The sequence below is a fragment of the Semicossyphus pulcher genome, unplaced genomic scaffold (assembly GCF_022749685.1).
Source record: "Semicossyphus pulcher isolate SPU_LCO1_2020_fin unplaced genomic scaffold, fSemPul1.0.p SCAF_22, whole genome shotgun sequence".
In the NCBI taxonomy this organism is placed as follows: Eukaryota; Metazoa; Chordata; class Actinopteri; order Labriformes; family Labridae; genus Semicossyphus; species Semicossyphus pulcher.
Window position 1 is genome coordinate 14143188 of NW_027211696.1, and position 25275 is coordinate 14168462.

Genomic DNA, 25275 nt, shown 5'->3' on the forward strand with positions numbered 1-25275 from the left:
CACCTTCCCTGAAAACCAGTTACAACCAATATATAACCCGGATATACATTTATTGTCCCTCTGTTGAATTAAAGTAGAGCACACACTTTGAGAACACAGACTGTATTTATTCAACACCTGCAGGGACTACAGATATCAGACATGGAGGTACACTTTGAGCAGACAGAAAAAACAACCACTCATGGACTCACAAAGCTGCACGCTCCTCACATCAAACTGCATCTTCAGATAAGTGCCTTTCATAAAAGAAAACTTTAAAAAATGCCGCTGAAATTAAAAACAACAGCTCTGTTTTATTGAGGCTGCATCACAGCGAGTCCATCAAAGTGAGTGGAAGAAAACAAATCAAAAGGGAATAAAAGAGGGAGAAATAAAAGATTACCAAATCTGTTTTAATGGCGCCGTCTCTTTCTGAAAGGAGAAAGTAGTGTGGGCCTTTTTAACCACTCATGAAATTACTGTTTCTTTGTAACTATATACAAACACACTTTATACATCTTCTTGTCTTTCTATGAAAAACACCAAAATCCTTAAAATGTTCTTGTTGCTATTTCACACTGGCACATTGAATCAAACTTAAACAAAAGAACGATATTTTGGGGAATCCATGTCAATGTCAACTAAATGAGAAGACTAAAAAAAACAGTCATATAAGAGCGGTAACAATCTTCTTATTTAGCTCAGACCAGGTCCCAAAACATCGTTCCACTCCATTAAAGCCCGTCCAACAAAAAAGCACTTTATTTGGTGAAAAGGGAAGTTTGTTGTCAAGTAAAAAGTAACGCTTTTTTAAATGGTTCTGTCACACGAACGCCAACAATGGCCATGTTTGCAATTATGTTTTTAAAATGTGTTGATCCTGAGATCATGGGTTATATATGTGTTAACGCGAGAAAACAAGATAATCAACCTAATATCACAGGAAAAAGAAAATGTGTTTCCTTTTATCACTTATGTTTGTTACAGATCCGTGCCATGTCGGCGTCTTGACAGCAGTAGTAACCGATGCAAGCAGAAAAATCTGAATCAAGGACTACTCATTACTACACAACAAAATCATCTTACATATTCATAACGAGTTATAATTTTAAAAGTTGCCCTTTAGTTTTCTAGATCTGTGGTTCTCAACTGGTTGGTCAGGGAGCTGTTTTCAGAGGGTCGTGGAAAAAATAAGTTGAGGCAAAAAGTCTATGTTGCGCTTTTATTTTGAAGGACATAGGTTTCCTTTAAGGTGTGTGCAGTAGTAGTGTAGTTTAGTCACTCTCCATGTATTCACCAATTGGGTAATCCCAGCTACAGCTGATGAGTCCAACAGTTGTTGCATTTATGTTGCAGTTTTAAGCATACATCCATAAAGGGAATATTTTCCTCTTACACCATTTTGCTTCGCCATTGTACTGTTGTGTTTTGTGGAGCTGACAAACTGTGATGTTTCGCTCCCTCCCAGGTCTTAACTGCACTTTTTTAAATTAAATTTAATTGAATGGTTGAAAAAATCTGAAATTTGGGTGGCGATTTGTCATGACAGAGGAGGTGGCGGATCCCGAGGTGAGGCCAGATGAGAACCACTGTTGTAGATAATGAGATAAATGACCCCGTTATCACAAAGAAACGAGCTTCGTTATCTCGAGGTAAAGAAATACTCAACTTAATCAAGAGAAATTTCTTTTGTTTTCTGAAGATTACATAAAATAACTGACCACAAAAAATAAGCTTTGTTATCCTAAGATCAAGATATATTTAAATCAAGATGTATTCAAATCTTGAGACAACAAAAGTAATTTTATTGGTTATCAATTATCTCTAGAAACCCGTCTTGTTTTTTTTTCAAGATAACAAGGTAACTTACCCTGTTGTCGCCAGAAAATGAGTTTTGTAATCTCGAGATAAGAAAACAAAAAACTTTTAATCTCCATGTGACCGAAGTTGTTTTGTTGCAAGAAATGTAATGCAACAAATCTGGCTTTTGTTTTTTCAAGATAAAAACACACATTTTCACAAGATAATAATTTATCTTGAAATGAAAGAAAACTTTCTTGTGATAAATTATCTCTCGAAATGTGTCACTGATATCTCGAGATTCATCCTTTTTTGTCACAACATGAGATATATTTTTGTCCTCGCAAGTAAAGAAATATTTTTCTGGGGATACAAAACTAGATCACGAGATAAATTCATCACAAGTAATCTACATTTTTGTTTTTTAGGATAATTTTTTTTCAGTTGTGAAAAAAAAACAACTTAAATTATTGCAAACATGGCCATTCTGGGATTCCATACATAAACCATTCAGAGACCATGCTTCTTCATTTGAAGAGTGTGCTTAAAACACTTGAGCTTAGAAACAACCCTTAAAATCACAGAGCTCCTTACAAAAAGATTACATTCTGCATGCTGTACTGAAATGAGGGAGATGAGGGCCGGGGCGGCTCACAACACCAAAAGTTATCACACGGATGCGTTTACTCCAATGACGGCACAAGAATCTCCTAAAAAATTATAAAGTACACCAGCACAGAAACATGTTGAATACTTGTTTGGCAGCTTCAGGTTTCTTTTTAAAAACTCCTCAAAATGAAAATTGAGATTTTATAGATAGATGGCGTAGTGTTTGATATCGAAGGGAGGGGGGCACGTCTACCCAAAGCAGAGGAATGTAGGCTCTGAATAGAAGGAGCAAACAGTTTGGCAGCATGGCTTCAATCTTCTCCTTTACTTCTCTCCTCCTAGAAGAACCGCCCAGAGTACTGCCTCACACTGAAATAAGAGACAGATAAAAGGTGAGTTTCATGATAACATTAAGAATATTTATTTCAACAGGACCGTGACACGGGTCACGAGCGGTTAATGCTGGAGCTGCAAAGTGTGAGACATCTTTCATGTGGAGCACAACTGTGAGTTATAAAAAGTAAGCCAAGGTCGGGGCTGAGGGTGAATTATGTCTGCGAGAAGCAATACGACTGCCGAGACCAGCTTAGCCATTTAGTGATGGGGGCAGAGAGGACGCGTCTGTGAACTAAAAGCTTTTAAAGATGAAATACTGGTGTGAGAAAAACACCCAGATTTTCTGTTGAAATGTGCAGAGACCCAACGTTTATCTTAGGCAGTAAAACACTGATTTATGGAAATGTTTAGTTTGCATGTGAGTTTAGAACCATTAGGGCTGCACCTAATGTTTGTTTTCATTATCAGTTCATCTGCAAATGCCTTTTAGCCAGGTACTTTTTCATCCTTAAAATGTCAAAGTGTGTTTTCTAACACCAACAGCCCCAAACCCAAAGACACAAACTCACAGACTAAAGTGAAAACAGTGTGAATCAGGAAAAATAAGAAACGGAAACCATAAATGTTTAACTTAAAATGACTCATTGATGGTTAACTAGACAATCGGGCTGGGTTTAAAAAGTTAATTCGAATCGCTTCTCATTTGAATGACCCAATATCGATTAATAAATTCCGAGATAGATCTTTAAAAATATGTAAAAACGTGTCTGATCACTCAGGTTTCTGAGCGCTCCTGAACGCAGCACGACTCAGCACATCCCCCTGAAACAGGACAGTGAGGGAGACATGCCCGGACTTGTTTACGGCACCTACTACAGAGACATCAGTGATCGACAACGGACTCTTTTTGTCGTGTGTGCGTTCACGAATATGTAAGTTAGTTTTGCACCGATGTTTATGTTACTCTCTGTTAGCGTCGGCTTTGGCCACGAGTGTATTTTCGGCATGTTAGACAGTATGCCTTTCACTATATCTCTTAGTCTTGTGTGGTTTTGTTCTTGGCGCTGTGAGATCTCGTGGCCAAATCTCGCGCAAGTTGATCCCCAGTTAAATAAAAAGTACAAGATGTAACTTCTTTGGGGTGAATTCTAATTGTAAACATTGATCATTTTGATAATGCACCAGGTTAGAGGTGCGTTGATATTGTAACTGACATACCCCTAACACAAATCGATATCGGATCAGATCGAATGGAGAAATCCTGATCGATACCCAGCCCTATAAGACAACTTATTGTTTCTGCGTGATAAGCACCTCTCTGATGCCCAGTTTTTATTACTGATCAACATAAGGCAGTGATAGTTATACTAAATGCAATGCAGAGAAGATAACAGTGTTTGGTTAATGTATCTAATAATAAAGTGTGTGTGTGTTTCACCTGGCTGCGAGACAAATACATCCCTTGGGACATAAAGTTAACTCAAACTGAGCTCTCATCCAGCAGTGGAGGAGCACACAGGCCTTCAGAGGAGAGCACAGTGCGACACTGAGAGGAGTCACAGGAGTACGTGCCTGTTCTGCAGCAGGTACTGGGCGTTCTGGATCTGGTCCTGTGTCCCTGTGATGGTGATGATGCGGTCCTCAGAGCCCTCTAGTGGTTCATCAATCTTGATGGATGCTCCGGACTCGTGGCGGATCTGCTTGATCCTCTGGCCGCCCTTCCCGATGATGGAGCCAGCCAGCTGCAGAACAAACACACAGACGTCAACTGCGAGATTCATGTTTGAAGATATCCTGTGAGAATAAATGTCATGCTTACATCTTTTGGGATGGTGACTTGTGTCGTGATGACTGGGCCTCCGATATCACTATATGAGCCTCTGCCACCTACAGCAGGAGGGGCGAAAGAACATTTAAGGTGAGTTTGTCTCTGAAAGAAGCACGCGATGAGAGTAATCATCCCTTTAGGTTAGGAAACAAGAGAGCAGGACAGTGATAATCAATCGTCACTCACCAGACTGAAAGTGGTCCCAGGAAGAATTGTTGTCTTCGGTAAAAACATCAGAAAGGAAACAAGGAAGTGGGAAGTGAAAACAGGTACAAAGACAAGAGAAAGTGAAGTAAACATGTCACACAGCAAATACTCAAAAAGACTAACTAGTGCTCAAACTACTATTTTAAAGGAAATAATGTTTATTTACAGCTTTATGTGGTCAGATTTACCGCACACAGGCCGGTTTACAGACAATTATATTAATTTCCTTATTTCTCAATGTATAAAACAAATCTAAGTTTGACTCAATCATCCAACACATTTATATAGAAAAGAGGAAATGAAAAGTCTGTTAGAATCGTTCATTATGTTGTATAACTATGTGTATGTGCACGCACAGTTATGAAAGAATTCAGCACAGTGAGCCAAAGCCGAAGCAGGAAGTCACTGAGCGAAAAAGGAGACTCTGAAAATAATTTTGCTTACTTAAAGCTCCTGTGAGGATTTTTTTTATGGTTATGAAACAGACTGAAATTAATTCTGATGACTCTATATGAGCTACAAAAGCAAACCAGACCATCAGCGACAAGATTGATGATTTCTATATAGTTATTTTTAATGCCTGAAACTGCTGCAGACGAAGCGATTAACTGCATGCCGCTTATGTTTACATTTTACAGGGAAAAAATGTCAAGTGAGTGATACATGTGACTGTTAAAGAAAGCAGGATGAGATTTGTAGTTTTGTAAACCACCACTCAAGCAAGGACAGGACAAAATCGGCAAAGAGATAAGAGGTACGGCTTTGTCCACAGGGGGCGCCAAAATCAACACAAACCAAAAGTTCCTCACAGGAGCTTTAAAAAAAGAAGAAGATTTAGAGTATACAATTATTGTCTACAGAAGCCCTAAGCGGACATGCATTCATACATTTTAGTTATCACATTTTCCAGTGATAATGTGGAATTTCCGGGTTTTTTCTCAAGATCTAAACTTATTTATCTCGTTATCTCAAAATAACACTGGTTTTATCGTGATAACACTTTCATTTCAGTTGTTTTGTCAAGATATCAAATTATTTATCTCGTTATCTCGGGATAACAAAGCTAGTTTTCTCATCATAACATTAATTTATATTATTTATATAATATATAATATATTTAATATATTATATATTAATAATTATTAATATATTATATATTTAATATATTTAATATATTAAATATTATATATATATATATATATTATATTTAATATATTATATAAATACTATTAATTAATTAATTAATAATTAATTATAAGTAATTTTATTATTGTTATGTTATTTTAAGATAAACAGGTACAGAAGTACCCTGAGAAAACAAAAGAAACAGAAACAAACAGAAATTACTCGTTATAACAGGAAAACGGAGGAAATAAAATGTATGGATGTATGTCTGCTTAGGGCTTCCGTAACTGTGTTCTTTATTGCCACACATGATAATGCGAAGAAGATGATGTTGTTACTGCATTAGATTGTATAGGTGCCTTATTAAAGGAACATTGTATGAGTGTACGATCTAACTTTGAACTACAAATCTAAAGACAGAGCCTACATGACAAAACGCCTGACAGGATTGACACTCAAAACTATAAAAAATGACCCAATTTTAAAGAAGCAGACGCGGCCTTCTTTGATGAAATAACTGTAAATCTGTGCTGGATTAAAATAACATCAACACTCACCATATCCGCCTCCACTCTGCGTGTCAGGAGAGATTGGAGAAACAAAAAAGATAAAAATAAAACTGTTTTAATGACACAATAATGACAGTTTAAACCACACACTCGACATCTAATCTACATTATAATGGGAACAACCTGGCTGGTGCGGGGCCATTTCTGTATCCAGAACAGTCTGATTATCTGAGGCACAGATTCAGCATGGTGCTGGAAATGTTCCCGAGGATCTGAGTCTGTGCTGATTCCACAGCATTAAGCAGTCTCTGCACATTTCTCTGTGACATTCATGCTTCAAATATCTCAATCCGCTCTATCAGAAAGGTATATTTTTGGTTTGGAATCCAGGGCCTGCAGAAACAATCGGAGTAAAGCTTAATCCAACGAGACTTTTATGGATTAAGCTTTGAATTACCACGACCTGGATGACGGAGAACCTTCACAGAGTAACTCCGAGACCAGGAGGAGATGATGAACGTTTTGTCAATATCTTTCTGGAATCATTCATTGAAAAAAGCTGACCAACGGCAATAAAATTATACGCCAGCTCAGCAATAATGTAATGGTGATAATAAGATGATGGCTGAACCCCTTCAAAGATCCCAAACAAATCTGGATTTCTGCTGAGACATGCTGACGCTACTCGGCTCAGAAAATCATCAAACTCTGGACTACACATTTAGACACCTGATACCAACAGCGCATCATTTAAAAGCTACAGTCTACCTGAGTGCTGTTGCTGTCCGTGTGCCTTTATGGCCGCACTCTACCCATCTTCTAATGCCTACTTCCAGCAGAATAACACACATCATCTCAGGCTGCTTCCACTAACATAAGCAGGAGTTCAATGCAGTCTAATGGAGCCCAATGTAACGAGATCTCAATCCAATAGAGCACCTTTAAGATGTGGAGGATGAAATCTGAAGCCTATCTGCTGTAAGTGTGTGATGCTGTATTGTCAGTATGGACCAGGAAATCTAAGGAATGTTTCGAGCATCTCATACAGCTTTCCCACCGAAATTTAGCGTGTTGACGCAGGTTTTTTAGACCCGGGAAGACCCACTTATAGATGCTGATTGTCTCTGTTCCCATCGCCAGTGAAGTATACTCCTGTCGGTCTCTTTTCTGCTGCGTCACCGTCTGACGTCACAAACGCACCAGAAACAGGGTTAGTAATCGGTGAAGATGTTACGGTGGTTAGGTCTTTATTGTATCTATTTTGAAACGATGTTCGAGCGCTGCTTGGACGGAGACGGGCGGAATTTGTAGCTGAGGAGTCGCAGAAGTTACCGACGGAGCATAGCATCGCGCCGCAAACGGGGGGAAGATTAGCGCGTCGACACAGGTTTTGTGTTCCCATCAATGCCGATTGGAGCCGAGGCAATAATTACCCAGGTCTACAGCAGTTATTGACCTGTGTCTGAATGCTGATTGTAACCTTTCGCACTAAGCAAAAAAGCCGGGTGTTAGCGGGTTTTTTGACCAGTGGGAAAGCGGCTTCATAGACCCCAAGCCATGAAAAAAAATCAGGCTATGCTTGGTGCAAAGGGGGCACCACTGAAGTGTGTTATAAAGTGGCTACTGAGTGCATCTGTGCTGAATATGAACAGACTGTAAAGTTCTAACAGCTCTCAGACTTGTAGTTAGTCAGGAGTGGGAGGAAAAGGGGCTTTAAACAGATTTTGTTGCTCATTTAAGCGGGCTGCAGATGCCATAAGGAAAGAAAAAACCTAATACAAATCAAATAACACATTAATTAACACATGAATAACTAAATAAGTTAGGCCCCGTGTCCACATAGCGCCTATTTTATGGCAGAAGAGTGCTGGGGTGCGCTTGTGCGGTGACAGTAAAAACACTGCACGCTGGTTTTGTTTCCATGACAACAATAAGTTTAACTAACTACACAGCTGACAACAGGCTTACAGCGCGTAGGGAGATAAAAGCACAACAATCCGGCCGATCTGCTCCCACGAATGGGCTTTTTCGGTCTCTATTGTGATACTATTTGTCGCTCCAGGTCGACAGAAACGGCCAAAACAAGTTTCTTCTCCATGTTTGGTGGTAACCGGGGCGCCCCATCTGATTGGTTGCCTGAAAAAAGCGGCTAACCATAGAACTGTTGCTCATATTTAGGACATTTAAAGCTGTTATCATTTATTTTAATCCCTTAAATACAGTATAATGAATATTCACATTGTTACATAACATTCTTAAATACTAGAAGGTCCCTAAATCATTAAAAACAAACATTTCTACTTAGGTTTTTAAGTTATTTGATAAATACTTTAACTTTTTATAAGCAGTAAATCAAAAGTTAAATTAAATAAAACAAATTTAACACGCTTCTTTTATTATCCAAGACCATCTTCTCGTCTTACTTCAGTAATTTGCCACCCCTTGACGCCCCCGCTGCTGAAATATATGTGTTTTTGTAAGAAAGAAGTCAGATGCTGTCTTTTCAAGCACATCTAAGATTAAATGTATTGATTATTTGGTATTTATCTGACCACTTGTGTTATTGCCTCCTCTAACTTGCAGCTGAAGACCTGAAGGGAACCTCTTCAGGAATCGCTTTTGGTTTCAGCTCAAGTTCATCTGCTCGCCCGGTGGATCTCTGGACTACGTACCCAGCTGCTCTGTGGTAACCAAGGAGACAACTGTTGCCAGGCAACAACAGGCCCAGATCGGTGTGCATACACAGTGAAAGAAGCAGCACAGGGTCTGTGCCGCCCGTGATGGTACTACACTCAGAAATAAGGAAATCCAGTCTCCTCGTGTGAAAAAGAATCCACCTTTGATTCGAGACGAGCAGCAGCTGTAAACACAGACGACACTCACCATGCTGTCGTAGCGGTCTCCTCCTCTGCCTCTTCTGTCACTACAGACAAAAACATGTGGATTAATATAGTTTCTCTACTCTAGAGGACTCTTTGCACTACAGTATGAAGCAGGTCAGGCTGTTAGTTCAGTATATAGAAAGATGTGAGTGTAAAAAGACGTGCAGACCCCCTTAGGTGACCTGTTACCAGACTCTGAATCATGCTGCTGGATGATATTCTACTTTCACTGACGCTCTTCTATAGAGAGAAACTAAAGTGTTGACAATCCTGCTCCGTATTCACCTTGGTCTGTCGTCCATGCTGCTGTGATAGCTGCCATGTGAGAACCGGTCCCCCCTGCAAACAATGACAGACGAGGAAAGAGTGTTCAGATATAAATGTTAAACTGTATCGAACAATGAGGCCTCTGAGGCTGCTTTCACACCTGAAGTCTGGTTTGTTGGATCCATATCAAGGAAAAAACGACGCAAAAACTGACTCAGCTACAACAACTCTCAAACAACAATCTGAACTGTCACAAAAATCATCGCTTACACAAAATTCAATCGACACCATGAGAGCTGTTTTTCTAAAACGACTTATCTCACTGCATTTTTCTTTGCATCAACATATAACAAAAGATATTCCAATGATTTTTAAAGATTTTGCATGACTGTTTGCGGAGATGAAGGCTTCTTTACCTGCACCTGTAGCCATGTTGTAAGTAACACTGCCTCAGTCTGCAAAGCACTGAGGGAAATTTCCATTAATGCTCCACTTGAAGACTGAATCTGAAAACACTCCACTTAGATGACCTCTACCCCTTAATCCAGAGAAAGGGGACGACCTACCCAGGGAGCACTCAAAAATGAGTGGTTGGGCCAAGTGGTGGGGCTTAGTGTAGAACGCAAAATGTTGTGTGCAAAATGTATGTTCTAACGAAGCAAACATTGAGGTGTGAAGCACTAGTGGTGTAACTGGTTGCGGGTGATCCGCAGACAGACGTAAAGTTTAACATCAGGTTGTGAAACACAGTTTTACTTCTGCTAAATCCCCGTGCAGAGTGACAGTGAAAAGAGACAAAAACGTGATGTGTTTTACTCTGATGTACAGTTAGAGTCGTGGACTTAATGTAGCATGATGCTGAAGTTGACGATCATGCATCGATGCAGTGACAGAAGGTAAAGTTTGGGGAGCTCAGCAGCTGCTGCAGTGTGAGCTTCACCACGGTGCTTCACATGGCGCTGCAAATACCAGCGTATCAGACCACTGAGATCCGCTCTGTAACTGTAAAACTCACCAGGCTTGTTTTAATATTTCTACGCGAGGTGTGCGTATTTCACTGCACAGCGGCTTCCACGTTTTACTTTCACTCTAACCTTGTCAGCGTATTTTTTTGGCTTTTTATTCCTTTATTTGAAGAGAGGAGGACAGCAGATAGAGCTGGAAACAGGGGACGAGAGAGAGTGGGGATGACACGCAGCAAGGGCCGAGGGCCGCCACATTGAGGACTACAGCCTCTGTATCAGGGATCGACCGATTATCGGCCGGGCCGATTATCGGCACCGATATTCGGCATTTTGACGCATATCAGCATCGGCCTTTTTTATTTTTTTATTTTTTTTATGCGACGGCCGATAAGAGTGCTCACACACACGGCGGAGAGGAGAAAAAGTTAATTTCTTTGCAAATTTTATTTAACTTTGTTTTATTTACTTAATAAAACTTCAGGAAGTTATTTATTTATTTATTTAAATTTTCAGTTAACTTTATAAGAGATGCTTCTGACCCTGGGAACTCCCTGCGCTTTTTGTTTGTTTGTTTAATAAACATATGCTTAAAGGAATTTAAACAAAGTAAAGTGTTGGAGTTTGTATTATTCAAAATTTTGACGCCAATATTTTCACTTTTACTGCAAATGAATATCGGCTCCAAATATCGGTTATCGGCCTCCTGGACTACTAATAATCGGTATCGGCCCTGAAAAAACCATATCGGTCTATCTCTACTCTGTATATGGTCGCCGATTTAACTAACTGATATACTTAACCCAACAGTAATACACAAACACAGTTGAAGACCTAATCCCAAAATTAAATCTCACCGATTGTTGTTTTGATGTGACTCACACAAAACGTGCTGCACGTGCCTGTTTTATTTAGCTGCCTTTAAGACGCACTTTGAAGCTTGGATTTTGAAAGCCTCTATAAAGGTTGTTATTATAATATACTCTTGATTTTATGAAAAACACTGAAATAATACGGGAGTTCAACTCCACTTGAGTTAAGTCCCATCCTCACCCTCCTCTCGGCGGTGGTGGCGGGGGAAGAGGCAGGTTACGTGCTCTGCTTCCTCCTCGTCCCCCTCTGCTCAGCGGCGGCGGAGGACCTCTGCGGGGGCTCATGTCGTCGTACTCCCTTCTTGATGGAGGCATGGGTCTGTTTCCACGCACGGGGGGCATGCGCTCAAAGCCTCCACGCACACGGATGGGGAAGCCACCCATGGGCCGCCTGCCTCTGTCCTCGAACAACATGGTGAAGCCACCATAGTCGTAGGTCTCATCGTAGAAGTTGGGATCATAAGGTTGGGCCCGGCCTTTGATGGGCGCCTGCAAAACGAAAGATAAGAAATTAAAGAGAGAAATAGAAGAGACTGTTCTGACCAACAGTTATCTAATTTTACTTCTGCATGAGTTTGTGGAGAGATATAAACTCACCTCCGACACCAGCTCCAGGATCACTTTGATACATTCAATGACACGCTCAGGCTTTCCTCCCACCAGGACGACTCTGTCAGTGGAGTGTGGACAGCACTCCTGGAACAGCTTGATGGTGGTCTGTGTGTTCTAGTGCGCCAAGACAGAAACATGTTAGACTTCAATCTGCACGATCAAATTCACTTTTAATGTCTTTTCTATTGAACCAGCCGATAACGCCAGCAAAAAAAAAGGACTGTCCTACCTCTCTGAGCTCCTTTATCTTGGCACCTTTTACCCCGATGATGCCCCCTGCCAAACTCTGATGGATCAGCAGGCGGAGCTCGCTGTCAAAATCAATCCCACTGTAATGCTGGTACTACACAAACACAAGGCAACATCAGCATTGTCAGGAGGGCCGGAGACTTTTCCTATTGTTCATTAAAAACAACATTTGTGGAATAATAAACTAGGGGAAAAAAACATGGTATGCTGTATGCAAATACAAGATGGATATAAGGAAAAATGCCCCACACTTCTGCCTAAAACAAGCTGCTTAAACGAATGAAGTCTTGCTTTATAAGTTCTTGCCAGGAATACAGTTTAAGTTTAGTGAATTCTCAAATCTCTTAAATCAAATACTAGTTATTTCGAGGGTTAGTCATTAAAGATCAGTAGTACAAGAAATAAAGCAGTGTCAGTGTCAGATCAGGGTTTAAAATTCGACTTTAACAGTCATGTTTAGTCAGCAAGGTCTCGGCGATATAGCCTCTGGGGATAACGGTGAACATGTCGGGCGTGTAGCCAGCGGTTAGTGATAAACGACTTCCAGTCAAGACTTCCTTTTCTACGTGTTGCATTGTTTACAGTCCACAGAGCAACTTGAGAAGTGACAGTGTGCTCAGATCAAAAGTGAAGCGACTTTTGCCCCTCCAGGTAAGTCAGCAAAATAAACAGTCATTTCTTGGTTCATTAAATCCCTGGAGGAGCGCCTGTTCATCTGTTTCCGTTGAGTCTTCAGTTTCGCTGTAAATAGTTAGTTACACAGAGGCTCTGGCTAACTGCTGTGACATGAAACTGAAAAGAAACCGTTTTTATGTGATTTACTTTAATTAACGGAAATTTCAACATCATGATACAGATTTGCTTTGTCCTCAAGAGGAGAAGAAAACAACTTTTTGCTCGTTTGTTGAACGGAGGTCAGATCGATCATTTCTGATGCATTTGAGGAAGTCGGGAAATCTGAAAGGCTTTCGTGACACAGCGTCTTGGGAATTTATCTCAAGTTGAAGTTTAGATCTAGAACAGATTATTTTTATTTTTTTTAAGATCTTTTTGGGCTTTTTATGCCTTTACTTTTTAGAGAGAGGACAGGGGATAGTGGCAGATATGGGGGAAGAGAGAGCGAGGATGACATGCGGCAAAAGGCCGAGGGCGGGAGTTAAACCCGGGGCCGCCGCATTGAGGACTATGCCCTCTGTATAGGGTTGCCGATTTAACTGCTGAGCCAAACCGGCGCCATAGAACAGATTGTTAGCTGTTAGCATGCAGATGTCTGTTTATAGAGATTAATAAGAAGCTAAATCATCGTCAGATGGCGCTGATGGGAGCCGGGATGTTATTACAGCGGATCAAGTTCCGCCTGCTCTTCCTGCATACGCCGTAGCCTGCCGATACGTGATTGGTCAATATTACTCGGACTACAAGCGTAGTTCAAACGGAAAACGGAACACTTCCTGTACTTAAAATCCACGCCCCCGGACTACAGATTCTACATTTCTACGTAGAATCTGTGAATAGAGATTAGCAAGGTCTTAAAGGGATAGTTCAGTTTGTATGAGATACTTATCAATAGTAAGTGTACTACATACAGTGGATGCTGGTCGACCCCGGTGTTTAGAAACCAGCCGGAAGCTAGGCTATATGCCGCTGCAGATAGGGCCAATTCCACATGTAATTTATCCACTTATAAGGACGTCCCACCTAAAAATCAACAGTGGTGTCGATGTACGCTATATTTGAATCATTCACAGCGTTTCACTTTTCAGTAAGAACGCCTCTTTCTTTGGCACTACTTTGTGTGGACCGCAACACATACGTGTTACTACGCCTGCAGCGTACGGTGTCAGATCAGCGGTTTGTGTCAGCGGTTTGTAGAAGAGGCAACAAACTAAAGAAAATATTATGGCGTTCTTACTGAAAAGTGAAACACAGTTAATTATTCAAATATAGCGTACAATCAATACCACTTCTGATATTTAGCTGAGACATCCTTATAAGTTTCTCAACAGCAGGGGCGTCCCTGTATCCACTGTATGTAGTACACTTACTATTGATAAGTATCTCATACAACCCCACTTCAAACAATGTCTCCTACTTCTTAGGGTACCTTTAAGGCTCGAGCTGAACTCTGTATATTTCTTTTCTATACTCTCAACTTCAACAGGCAACAACTTTTAAAAGGCAATGCCATCAATCATCCTGCACATAATTAACTTGGTAATTAACATGTCGGCTTACCTCCTCTAGGGTTGGTATGATTTTCAGCAGAATCTCGCCGATCGTGTCGATGCTGGCGTTCACACTCAGGATCCTGTCAGGAACCATTAATGCCGAGAGGAAGCAAGGCATTACAACGGGGACAAAAAGTTAACTAAGAAGCAAAACCTGATCAGAAGTAATGAGTAGCAGTCCATTAAACCGTGACAGAGGTTCTTACAAAGGAAAGAATAATTAAGTCATCTGCCTACGCACAATTATAGATTTCCAAACAATAGGCTGATTGAATAAGCAGTTGACATGCACTACATCTAATATTGTTTTTAAAGTAAGAGTCCTGGGAGAATGGGCAACTCCAAAGCGGCTCAAATTAACGTGAGACGGGCCACACAGACTTGGGGAAGGGGGTGTGAGAGAGAGAGAGATCTTCTATTACCATTCCACCACCAGCAAGCTGGGGAAAAGGAACGTAACAAACTGAAACATGACAACTGCGCCACCAGCACACCTTTTCATCGTGACCTGGGGTTGGGTGAGAGGGGTGGGGAGGAAAGGGCTTGGGGGCTGAGGTGAGGAGGAGATAAGGTGGGCAAGAGAGAAGAGTAACAGAGCAGAGGGGTTGAGGTGGGGGAGGAAATGCGAGTGGTTACCAACTTCTTCGTGGCACAGGACAGTAGCAGGGGTGGAGGGGTTTGGAGGGGGGGGGGTGTTATGAAAGGTTTAGCAGGCGGCTCTGATCGGATGTGGCCGGAGAGAAATTCAACAGAAGGGATGCAGCACAGTTAAATAAAGAGACGACATCAATGAGTGACAGAGTGAGGGGAGGGGGGTTCGGAGCCTCCAGACAGGAGCCATTGCTCTGTCAGAAATCATGGACAGTGATGCTGAAAACGGTGGGGGGGGGGGGAGGGGTAGGTGGAGGACAGGGGGGGGGGCCACAGAGGACAGAGCGAGAAAAAAGATGTCTACTTTCCACAAGTTTCATGGTCAAATTAAACATCACAGCAAGGAAAAGCAACATCCAACAGCTGTGTTGCGAACATTTAAATACCAATTGCTTGGTAGTGGGTTGTTACTAGGGCTGCCCCCTAAAGGTTGAGATCATCAGTCGAGAAGACCCCGAGGGGACTCACATTTTGCCACTCGAATAATTTCAATCTCTTGTTTTTTGGGGTTGCATCTTTAAAGAGGGGGTATTATGCTGTTTCACTGTTAGGACATATATATAATGTTACAGTGTTGGACGTCCAGACTTAACGTGGGTGAAGTTTCAGATCTGTAGGTAAAAGTATGCTTGAGTAATCCCCAGGCTTTTCAGCTCAGTCTGCAGCTTTCACACAGTTTTTTCTAAACGCTGCACTTTGTGACATCACAAAGTACAGCCTCAGCAGGCTTCGTAGAGCTGGCCAATCAGAAGAAAGTGAGCTTGTAGGGGCGGGGTTTCTTAAAGGGACGGAGCTGACTGAGTGGTTTCAGGCAGAGGCTGTGTGAGGGCCTGCACAGAGCAGCAGTGTGAGAAAGATTAGGAGTTATTTAAACTGTAAATTATGCTAAGCTACTCCACAGGTATCACAGGGTGAAATATTAAGCTAATTATTAGCATAATACCCCCCCTTTAAAGACAGGTTGATGCAGAAAGAGCAGCATAGCAGGGTGTAAACTTCAAAGATTCTCAAAATTACCCTTCAGTTTTCATTCAAGAAACTTTACGAAGAGCTGAATTATCGACAGAGGTCTTTAACTCTCTTTTATTATTTAATAATCCATGTTCCTCCAACTCTTTTTTCGGGGGGCTTTTGGGGCAGCTAGTCGAGCTGCTTAACTTAAGCCCACTAGCTGACTAAAATCCTACATTAAGTTAAAAGATATACCGTAAAATACGGAATATAAGTTGCAGTCTGATTTGGGGGTATCCTAGGGGGAAAAAGGTTTTCCACTGCTATTTATTAATAAAAACGTGTATACAAGTTATTTCAACACTATTTGATGTTATTTGTATTTAAAACACACGCTACCAGTGCTGTAGCTAGCTGTAGCTGGCAGCCTACAGTAATGTTGATTGTTGTGAGGGTGGCGGCTGCTATGGCGATCATGACGGTGCATGTCCGTGATGAAGCGTTAGCAACAATCAAGTTAGTTTTCCTCGCTTAAAACAGCGAGGAACACAGCACTGCAGCATAATGTAAATAGGAGACATTGTAGTGGCGTGAACCCAGAAACAGTTCAATGCGGAGGTGTGACGTCACCACCTAACAACTGGATAGCGCCGTCGTCTGGGTAAAATAACGTAACATAATAACATAACTGTCTTTGCATTTTATACTTGTATATTGGTTGCACTGATATAAAGGACGCAGCCCACTTTTTAGATGACTTTTTTTTTAATTAAAAGTGCTTCTTATACACCCAATTTTACTGTAGTTTAAAATTGAATTGGTGTGACTTGAGACAACAAGAAAGTAGTCAGTCGGAAATGTTTTAATGTCCGGCTGACCGCCGGTGTTCTGGACAGCTCTGGAAAAACATGCCTCTTAAGCCTCTTTCCCACTGGTCAAAAAACCCACTAACACCCGGCTTTTTTGCTTACTGAGAAAGCTAACAATCGGCATTCAGACCCGGGTCAAATGACTCTGCAGTAGACCCGGGTAATTATCGCCTCGGTTCCGATCGGCATTGATGGGAACACAAAACCTGTGTTGAAACGCTAATCTCCGCCCCCTTTCCGGTGGGATGCTATGCTCCGTCGGTAACTTCTGCAACTCCTTGTCATCTCAGCTACAAATTCCGCCCGTCTCCGTCCGAGCAGCGCTCGAACATAGTTCCAAATTTGTCGGCGCCGAGTTTGATAAACAGATTGAATGAGTAATAGATACATAAAGACCTAACCACCCTAACATCTTCACCGTTTACTAACTCTGTCTCCCGCTAAATTTAGGTGGGAAAGGGGTATTACAGGTAAAACCTGTGACTCATGTTGGCATTAAAACTAACTAACTAAATAAATAAATAATCAATGACTCGAATTTAAAACAGCCAAATCTGATTCGACTGACAAAACTCTGAGTCGGGTGCAGCCCTAGTATGCAGAGATTCTCTGCATGGACAATAAACTGTAATGACAAAAAGTCCAACTCAATGGAGATGCTTCAAATGGACATAAAAATCAAAGGGAACAATACAGGTCTCTTACAAGTGGAGGAGGGGGGTGTTTTGGGGAGGAGGGGGAGTATACTTTCATGTATATATAAAAATGTTAAAATGAAACAGAAGGCAGGTTATTAAAGACATGAGTTTCACTGTTCTAATCAGGCAGTGAGGCAATAACTGGTGGGACATACCGCTCTGGGCCACTGCTGTCAGGGACTGAAACACTCGCATTGTACTGCATGGGCCGAGGTGGAGGAGGTGGTGGTGGTTGTGGTGGTGGTTGTGGTGGAGGAGGTTGGCATTGGGCAGGGGCATTCAATCACAAGATGTCAAGTTAGGTGCCCGTTTAAGGAGGGGCACGGTTTATGGGTGGGGCCAACCGGGAGTGGGCGGGCGGGCGGGCGGGCGTTCAGGGGCGGGCGGAGGTTGGGCCAACGCAGGAGGGGCATGTCGATCCAGTACATGGGCAACGTAGGAAGGTGGCCAAAAATAAAAGCAAAAAAAGTACAGGAGAAGGGAAGAGGGGGAGAAGGAATACATTTTTAATTTTATACCAATTTACTTTGAGCCAAAAGTGAAATGAGAGAACTGTGGTGAGTGAAGAAGAACAGGAAATGTGACCTGGACAAAGATAAGTATCGAAAATAATCTGAAAAAAAAGAGACTTAATCTACTCTTTCAGGCACCTGTTGTCACTTCAAGGTCAAGAGTGTGTGAGGGGAACAGGCTGAAACTCACAAACTCCAACAGATCCTTTCTAACAAGGCCTCCCTCGTCTGTCCACATGAGCCAGCTTGGTTTCATCGTTACAGTAAAGTGATCTTAGACTAACAGTGCATGTCACTTCTTGATGTCAAATGATTAAACAACATCTGGAAAGAGATCTGAGAGTAGGCGGTGGGAAGTAATTGGAATTTAGGTTTGAGTCCTTTCAAGTTAAATTGGGCATTAGCCAGCTAAATTTCCTCCTCAGCTGCAGAAATGTAGCAGCGTTTTAATCGTTACTCACGTCCGTGCGTAGGGCTTTTATGTTCTTGCCACCCTTTCCAATAACAGCGCCCGCATTCTGTAATGAAAAAAGAGGGTTCTCTTAAGAATGAAGCGCTTTGATCAACAACCGATGCAGGCCGCCGTGTGAGGGATCTTTACTTTGCTCTGAAGCAGCACGCGCAGCTCCACCATCTCGTCTGCGTTGCGAGAACGTTTGAAGGTCTGTTCCTCGTCCATGTCCTCAGCTGGCCGTTTACCTGAGAGGGAAAACAACTCGGGTCAATCCGAGGCAGGCGGTAGGAGGCAGCCGCTGTCTTGCAGCAGGAGATTGTTGTTTGCATGTTGCGGTTTAAATGTATCTGAAATAAACCCCATTAAAGCTACAGCAAATCTCAAACATTTACCACAAGTTTGAAATACTTTAAAGGGCCAGTTCGCCTATTTTCAACCTCAGTCCTATCAAGCTATTATGAGGAGCTAATGCCATTATGGTAGGAAAAAAAATGCAATTTGGCTCTGTGCCTTTGGAGGACGATATCCTCTTCTCCAATGGGCCCTGGAAAACCTCCACCAGACTACGTAAAACACGTCATCTCGCGGAGGCCAAGGAGCTCGCTAAACTACACTTCATCAATCTACAACGCCCGCCTCCGATGTCATGTCTCGTTCAAAATCGTCAGGTTTGAAATGTAGACTGCAGACCTGAAGATTTTTTAGACGATCCACCGGTATATTCTCGTCGTATTTCGGATTCTGTACTGCTCTGAGCAATTGCCTGCAGCGATCAATTTCCTTGACAAGAAAACGGTAGTATTTCACTCCAGCGTCTCTCGCTGGGCCGTTCCTTTCAGAGGGAGGGGCGCAATGCACTCTGGGTGTTATAGGAATGTAGAATGGGCGAAACCACGAGCTGTTTGTGCAACTTTCTCCACAGCTATGGCGCCAATTTCTACTATTATTGCTTCTATCGATCACAGAGAACACCAGCTTTGACTGACAGCGGCTTTTTCTAGGGGAGAATCGCATCTTTAAGGATTTGAAGAATTTGAAGATATTCCAACAAATAATTTTAAACTTAGCAAAAATACAAATTTAGATACTACATGTTTATTCCAGACAAAACTATCTAAACACAGGGTGCTGTTTTGGCTTGGTTGGTAGAGCGGGCGTGTGCAGAGGCTACAGTCCTCGACACACTGATTGTGGGTTCGACCCCCGGTCTGCCAATCATTTGGTGCGTGTCGTCCCCCACTCTCTACTCCCCACGTTTCCTGTCTCTCTTCAGCTGTCCTACGAATAAAGGCAAAACGCCCAAAAAATAACCTTTAAAAAAAAAAAACTATCTTAAAATAATAATAAAGAGTTCAAATAAATTCATATACCTAGATTTTGTGTTAACATTCACAATAGTGTTGGATCAATATGTTTGTTATTTGCAGCAAGTTAAATGGACTGCACTTATATATCACTATATAATGATTTTCTAGCCTTTCAACCACTCAAAGCGCTTTACACTACATGTCAGTATTCACCTGTTCTCACACACATTCATACACTGATGGCAGAGGATGCGAAGAGCCAAGCATGGCAGAACTAATCTAGTCACATTCACACACATTTGTACACTGGTAGCGATGCCTTCAGGAGCAGTTTGGGGTTCAGTGTCTTGCCTAAGGATACATCAACATGTTGACTGCAGGGGCCGAGATCAAACTGCCTACCTACTGATTTAAAACTTAATCTCTCTATTACCTTCTATTATCATATAAAAATGGTACACATGGTGGTTAAAATGTAAGACTAATGCCACCACGGAATGATTAGTTAGAGAGAAAAGTATAAAAACATGGTGAATGTTTGGTCTACACTGTGTTCCACCCAAAGAACGAGTTTCACCCAGCAGCCAACCGTACCCTGGAATACGTCCAGCACCACCGTGTACCCTTCCTGGATTAAAACATGGGCAGATCTGCTCAGGGCCCACAGAACAGCAGTATCTTGGACAGGAGAATCCCTCAACCATCTGACATGTCCACATGCTATGTTGTGAAAGCCAGAAACGCTCCGTTTTTTTCTTTTCTTTTTTTCCCCTCGAGTGAACTAATTAGCAGGTATAACTGCAATTCAGGCTGGTTATAACGCTGCACAGGCTCGGTTCCTTTTCTATATATTTTACTTAACACATGAGTTAATTCATGCGGTTTACGTAATGACAATTTGAACGGCAGATTTTTTTCTTTGTGCATGATTTTACCATTAGTGTCTGTGTTGCTGAATGTGATGTCTTCGTCCTGCTGTTCGGTTTTCACCTCCATTGTCTTGCACCTGCAGAGGAATGCAAACAGGCTCCTCTCCCTGGATCTGCTAAAAGAGGAGGAGGGGGTGGCGTTACACAATCAGGCTGTCTTCAGATCATACTTGCTTGGTGCAGACTTATACTTGGAAGGATTATTTTAGGGATGCACGATATTGGGATTTTTTTCCGACCGTTTTTGCCGATATCGATATATTAGGCACATCTTTTTTCTCTCCACCTAATTGCAGAAAACATCAAGTCTCTCCTGTAGAGGAGGCGATATCATGCCTACTCTTATTGTAGTGGCCCACTAGCAGATGCAGAAATAACACAATACAGTGCTTTTTAACATGTACAAATTCACTGAGCAATACAAGAAAACTTAAACCTGCCATATTTATTTGTATTACACATTTTCTTTCAAATAAAACTGTAATATTCATACAACTTAGACAGGCTTGGATGATGAGATTTGGCCCCTCCGCCATTGCAAATAGCAACCCTGCTGTCCATTTCGGAAACTTTGAAACACTGCCATACCGCAGACATCTTGCGCCCTTCTTCACGCTTGACGGAAGAGGCGTGGTGCATGCAGCGCTCGCACACTCGTGCCGAGTTAATGTCGGAGCAATAGGTCAAGCTTTTTTAGGGAATCATCGAGCATTTACTCATAGTTAAAGCGTTGTTTTATCGGTGGAAATATTGGCAGAAAAATGACATATCTACCAATGTTGATATGTCATAATCTGCAGATACCGATAATGTGTGAATAATATCGTGCATCCCTAATAATCAGTCAATAATTTCCTCAATAATTCATCGATTGTTTGGTATGCTATGATACTCTGTAAACAGCAGATGTGTCTTATTTTGTGTAACCAACTGTCTAAATTACAAATATGCTCAGTTTACTGCAACATTAAATGAGAAATTATTATTATTTATTTATTTTTTGTACATTAACTAAGTCGATTTGTCATTTCAGCTCTGACTTTGATAGTGAACAAATGGGGATAATAGAGACGAATCATTCAGGACCAAGTATGCATGCAGCAGCATGAATTTCTTTAATGTAGTTCAGTCAGAATCTTAGATTGACTTAACTTCAAATGTAATCCCACGGCTCATTCTTAGTGTAACTAGCCTGCAGGAGCTCTACTGTACACATGCAATCCACCCACACACACACCGCCCACTGTTACCAGTTGAATGCTGCAAAAGCAGAGTGGACTTCTGCAAACATCACCCCTGTGCTGAGGCCTGAGTTTTAGAGAAATATGGTAAACGATCATAATTTAGGAATTCGCAGCATCTATTTTAACACAGGTGTATCTCTATGCATGAAAGATCCCCCAGAAGAACACACAATCACAGGCAAACAGGTGACATGCGCAACAAAGTATCCATTTGAGGAGTAAGCTCATTACGCATTTAAATTAATATATCCTGCCTGGTTATTCAAATTAATCTCCAAGTGAACCCAAAACAGCTACCTGAGGAAACTACACAAAGGAAACTGCGCAATTTCTCACACGTAAAAAGGAAACCGTGTTTGTCACCTGACCTGTCTGCCTGCTGCAAACACAAGTTAGCTAGCCTGAGTTGACGTTACTTTGCTAAGCTAACAACTCTGCTAAGCTAGCCACTTGCTGTCTGTGTGTTTAGCGAGGCGTGTCTACCAGCTACAGTGTCCACGTTGCGACTGTTCAACATTCACTAAAGAGACATAACATAAAAACAGCGGAGAAATACAGCTATTCTTGTAATGTCAGCGGTGAAATCTAATTATACGGACCGTTACTGGCAAATAGGCTAAATGGCGTCTCCATTACATACCGAGCTATCAAAATGTGACATTTGGGAAAACAAACCTGCAGCAAAACCGCGTTCACTGCGGTCGTCCACGGTTCCCTCGCCCAGAAACGTGTGCACGGTTTCAGCATGGAGAGAAGACACTGAGGTTGAGCACGATTCGTCGACAACTCGCCCGGCGGTTTGTTTCTTACGTTTACCAAGTCAGCACAGGCGGGCGGAACTAAGGCATATCAGATTCACCGAAATGGATCAATGTACCCGTGTGGCTACGAGGAACAATGAATCAAACTCACCCTAAGAAGTTCAGGGATTTTTTGTCCTGAGTTGAGGATGGCAGGCTCGTGCTCTCAGGCTGCCTACAACCCCGCCCCCCTCCGGCTGACACTCCCACCAACAACAAGTGCCTGACCGGTAGAGGAGTGTGCTTGTCTTAACGGTCAGGTGAGTTTATATGGTTTCTTTGCATTTTGAAAGTACTATACTAAATGCTATGTATAACCGGATTTAGGTACGGTATAAAATATAAAAAAGTGAGGAAATTAAGTCGACTTTGCTTTAATGTTTAGTGTGAGTTCCAAATTAACTTATCTTCCACTATGTTTATTGAAACTTGGCGGACTTTCTCATCCACTGACACACTTCCGGTGGCAAAGTAAACAACTTTATGAGTTGTTGAGTCCAAAATCTTAACGTTTAATATATAACGGAAAGTAAATTATGTTTGAAAATGCCGTTGGTAGTACAGACAATGTAGTACAAAACGGTTACAAAAACACCAAATTAGAGCTGAAATGACCAGAAAATTATTGATTAGTGATTTTTAAGCAGAAACTTCAGCCACGTTCGTTGCAAGTTCCCAAATTTTGCATCATAAATGGAATAACTTTGGAGTTTGGTCTGGCAAAACAAGACATCTTAAGGTGATATCTTTGGTTGTGAAAGATTTCAATATGTGAAAAGGCTATTCTTAGACATTTTCTTAACTAAGAAATTGAGAAAATAATGCTACATAAACGTTGATGGAGCAGTAATATAATTCCAAAAGCATGATAATAGGCAAACCTTTTTTCCTGCAAAATATGCACTTTTATTGGTGATATTTTGTAAATTCTGCTGATAACTTCCATATGTCCAGTTTATTGTTTCGAATGAATGACTTTTACTTGTAGTGATGGTAATGAAGTTAATGAGAAGAACGTGTACAGTAAAAGGTAAGTAAGTAATAAGGGATAAGGGTGCACATGGGGGACAGTGCTCCATCATGCTATTTCCTGAAACAGATATGTGAAGCTAAAAGTGCAGAAAAGCAACAAAAAGGAGCAAATTAGTTGAATTACTTTGAATTCCTTAAACCTAAATCCTCTGTGATGACAATTATTAGAAACACTGAGTGAATCTAGCAGCTTGGTCTGAAATACATAAGACTGGTTGTGTCTGAAATAAAAACTGTTGTTTGTAATCACCTAAAAAAGTCATATCTGTGTAACTGTGTGCACAGAGTTGCTGATCCAGTGACTGAGAGGCAGCAGATAGTCCAGGATGTAGATCAGCGGGCTGAGTTGCAGCTGCATCACTGCCTGCAAGCTTCAAGACAAGTCTGCCACCAGCTGGTTCAGGAGGAGGAAGGAGCAGAGATGGAGGAGGTGCAGACACTGATGATGCAGAAGTGGCTCCAAAGTAAGTGTAAAAGAGGGGGAGGATCTTATAGTTAGGCATGCCAAAAGTGTCTTAATACGTCCTGCATGGCTTATACTACCTCTTTCTGCTGGTGCACGGCGAAGTTCAAACTTATATTTAAGCTCATGTAGGCGTCAAGAAACAGGAAGTGCAAACATATAATTGATCTAATTGATGAATATCTTGGATTTCACTGAAAATTCCCTAGTAATTTCTTATTTTTCCAAAGAAATACCACAATTCACCCAGAGCTGATAATCTTTATGGTATATTCTACTGGTTTGAATTACATGAAGTTAAGAAAATTCAACCTGCATGCACAGACACATGCAAACAGATGCAGATTCACTTTCCTGCATTTCAAAATAAAACGCCGTGAGATCAGACAGAATAGAACATCAGTGCCCATTTATTACAAAAAGAGGAAGAGGATCTTACAGTTAGGCATGCCAAAAGTCTCTTAATAACTCCTTCATGGCTTATTTGACTTCTTTCTGCTGGTGCCCTGCAAAGTTCAAACTCATGTTAAACCTAAAAGAAGAACATGAAGGCTGCACGCAACAGGAAGTGCAAAAATCTGATAAAATATCAGCAAAAAAGTTGTTCCTTATTTTTCTGGAGAAAAAGCACAATTCATCCAGCGTCATATTATAATCCAAATACTGCTATAAAAGCACTCAGATATGCATGCACAAAGATGTAAAATGTACTTTTCTCATTGCAACTAGAGTCCCATTTCTGCATTTCAAAATAAAAGGCCCTGAGATCAGACTCAATAATACAAAAGCAGCACCTCAATGCCCATTTTGTGTCCGAATTCTGTCCACACATCATCTATTTCAAACACCCCCCCTCTGTTTTCTCGTAGTGTCGTCCTGCTCCTTCACATACAAGCGAGG

The 25275-nt window shown here is 41.4% G+C and overlaps 1 protein-coding gene across 1 annotated transcript; it reads right to left on the bottom strand.

Annotated features, from left to right (window-relative positions):
* Nucleotides 1-86: 86 nt before the first annotated feature.
* On the bottom strand, nt 87-22820 carry hnrpkl (heterogeneous nuclear ribonucleoprotein K, like). Its single transcript, XM_069673393.1, has 16 exons — nt 22756-22820; nt 20843-20952; nt 18748-18845; nt 18608-18664; nt 17790-17833; nt 14473-14545; nt 12218-12331; nt 11974-12102; nt 11558-11865; nt 9561-9614; nt 9277-9316; nt 6442-6457; nt 4739-4771; nt 4544-4611; nt 4297-4466; nt 87-2757 (listed from the first exon to the last, which is right to left on the bottom strand). Exons 2-16 carry the CDS (start codon nt 20901-20903, stop codon nt 2727-2729), a joined length of 1296 nt encoding a protein of 431 aa, XP_069529494.1. The 5' UTR covers nt 20904-20952; nt 22756-22820; the 3' UTR covers nt 87-2726.
* Between the last annotated feature and the right edge of the window lie 2455 nt (nt 22821-25275).

What these genes read in the sequence shown, in the direction of transcription:
- hnrpkl (XM_069673393.1), bottom strand. Translation starts at nt 20,903, where the DNA reads ATGGAGGTGAAAACCGAACAGCAGGACGAAGACATCACATTCAGCAAC. An exon ending in TCCTGGAGCTGGTGTCGGAG is followed by an intron (nt 11,866 to 11,973) that starts GTGAGTTTATAT and finishes TTCGTTTTGCAG; the next exon opens with GCGCCCATCAAAGGCCGGGC. An exon ending in CCACCACCGCCGAGAGGAGG is followed by an intron (nt 9,615 to 11,557) that starts GTGAGGATGGGA and finishes CATTGTTTGCAG; the next exon opens with GGGGGACCGGTTCTCACATG.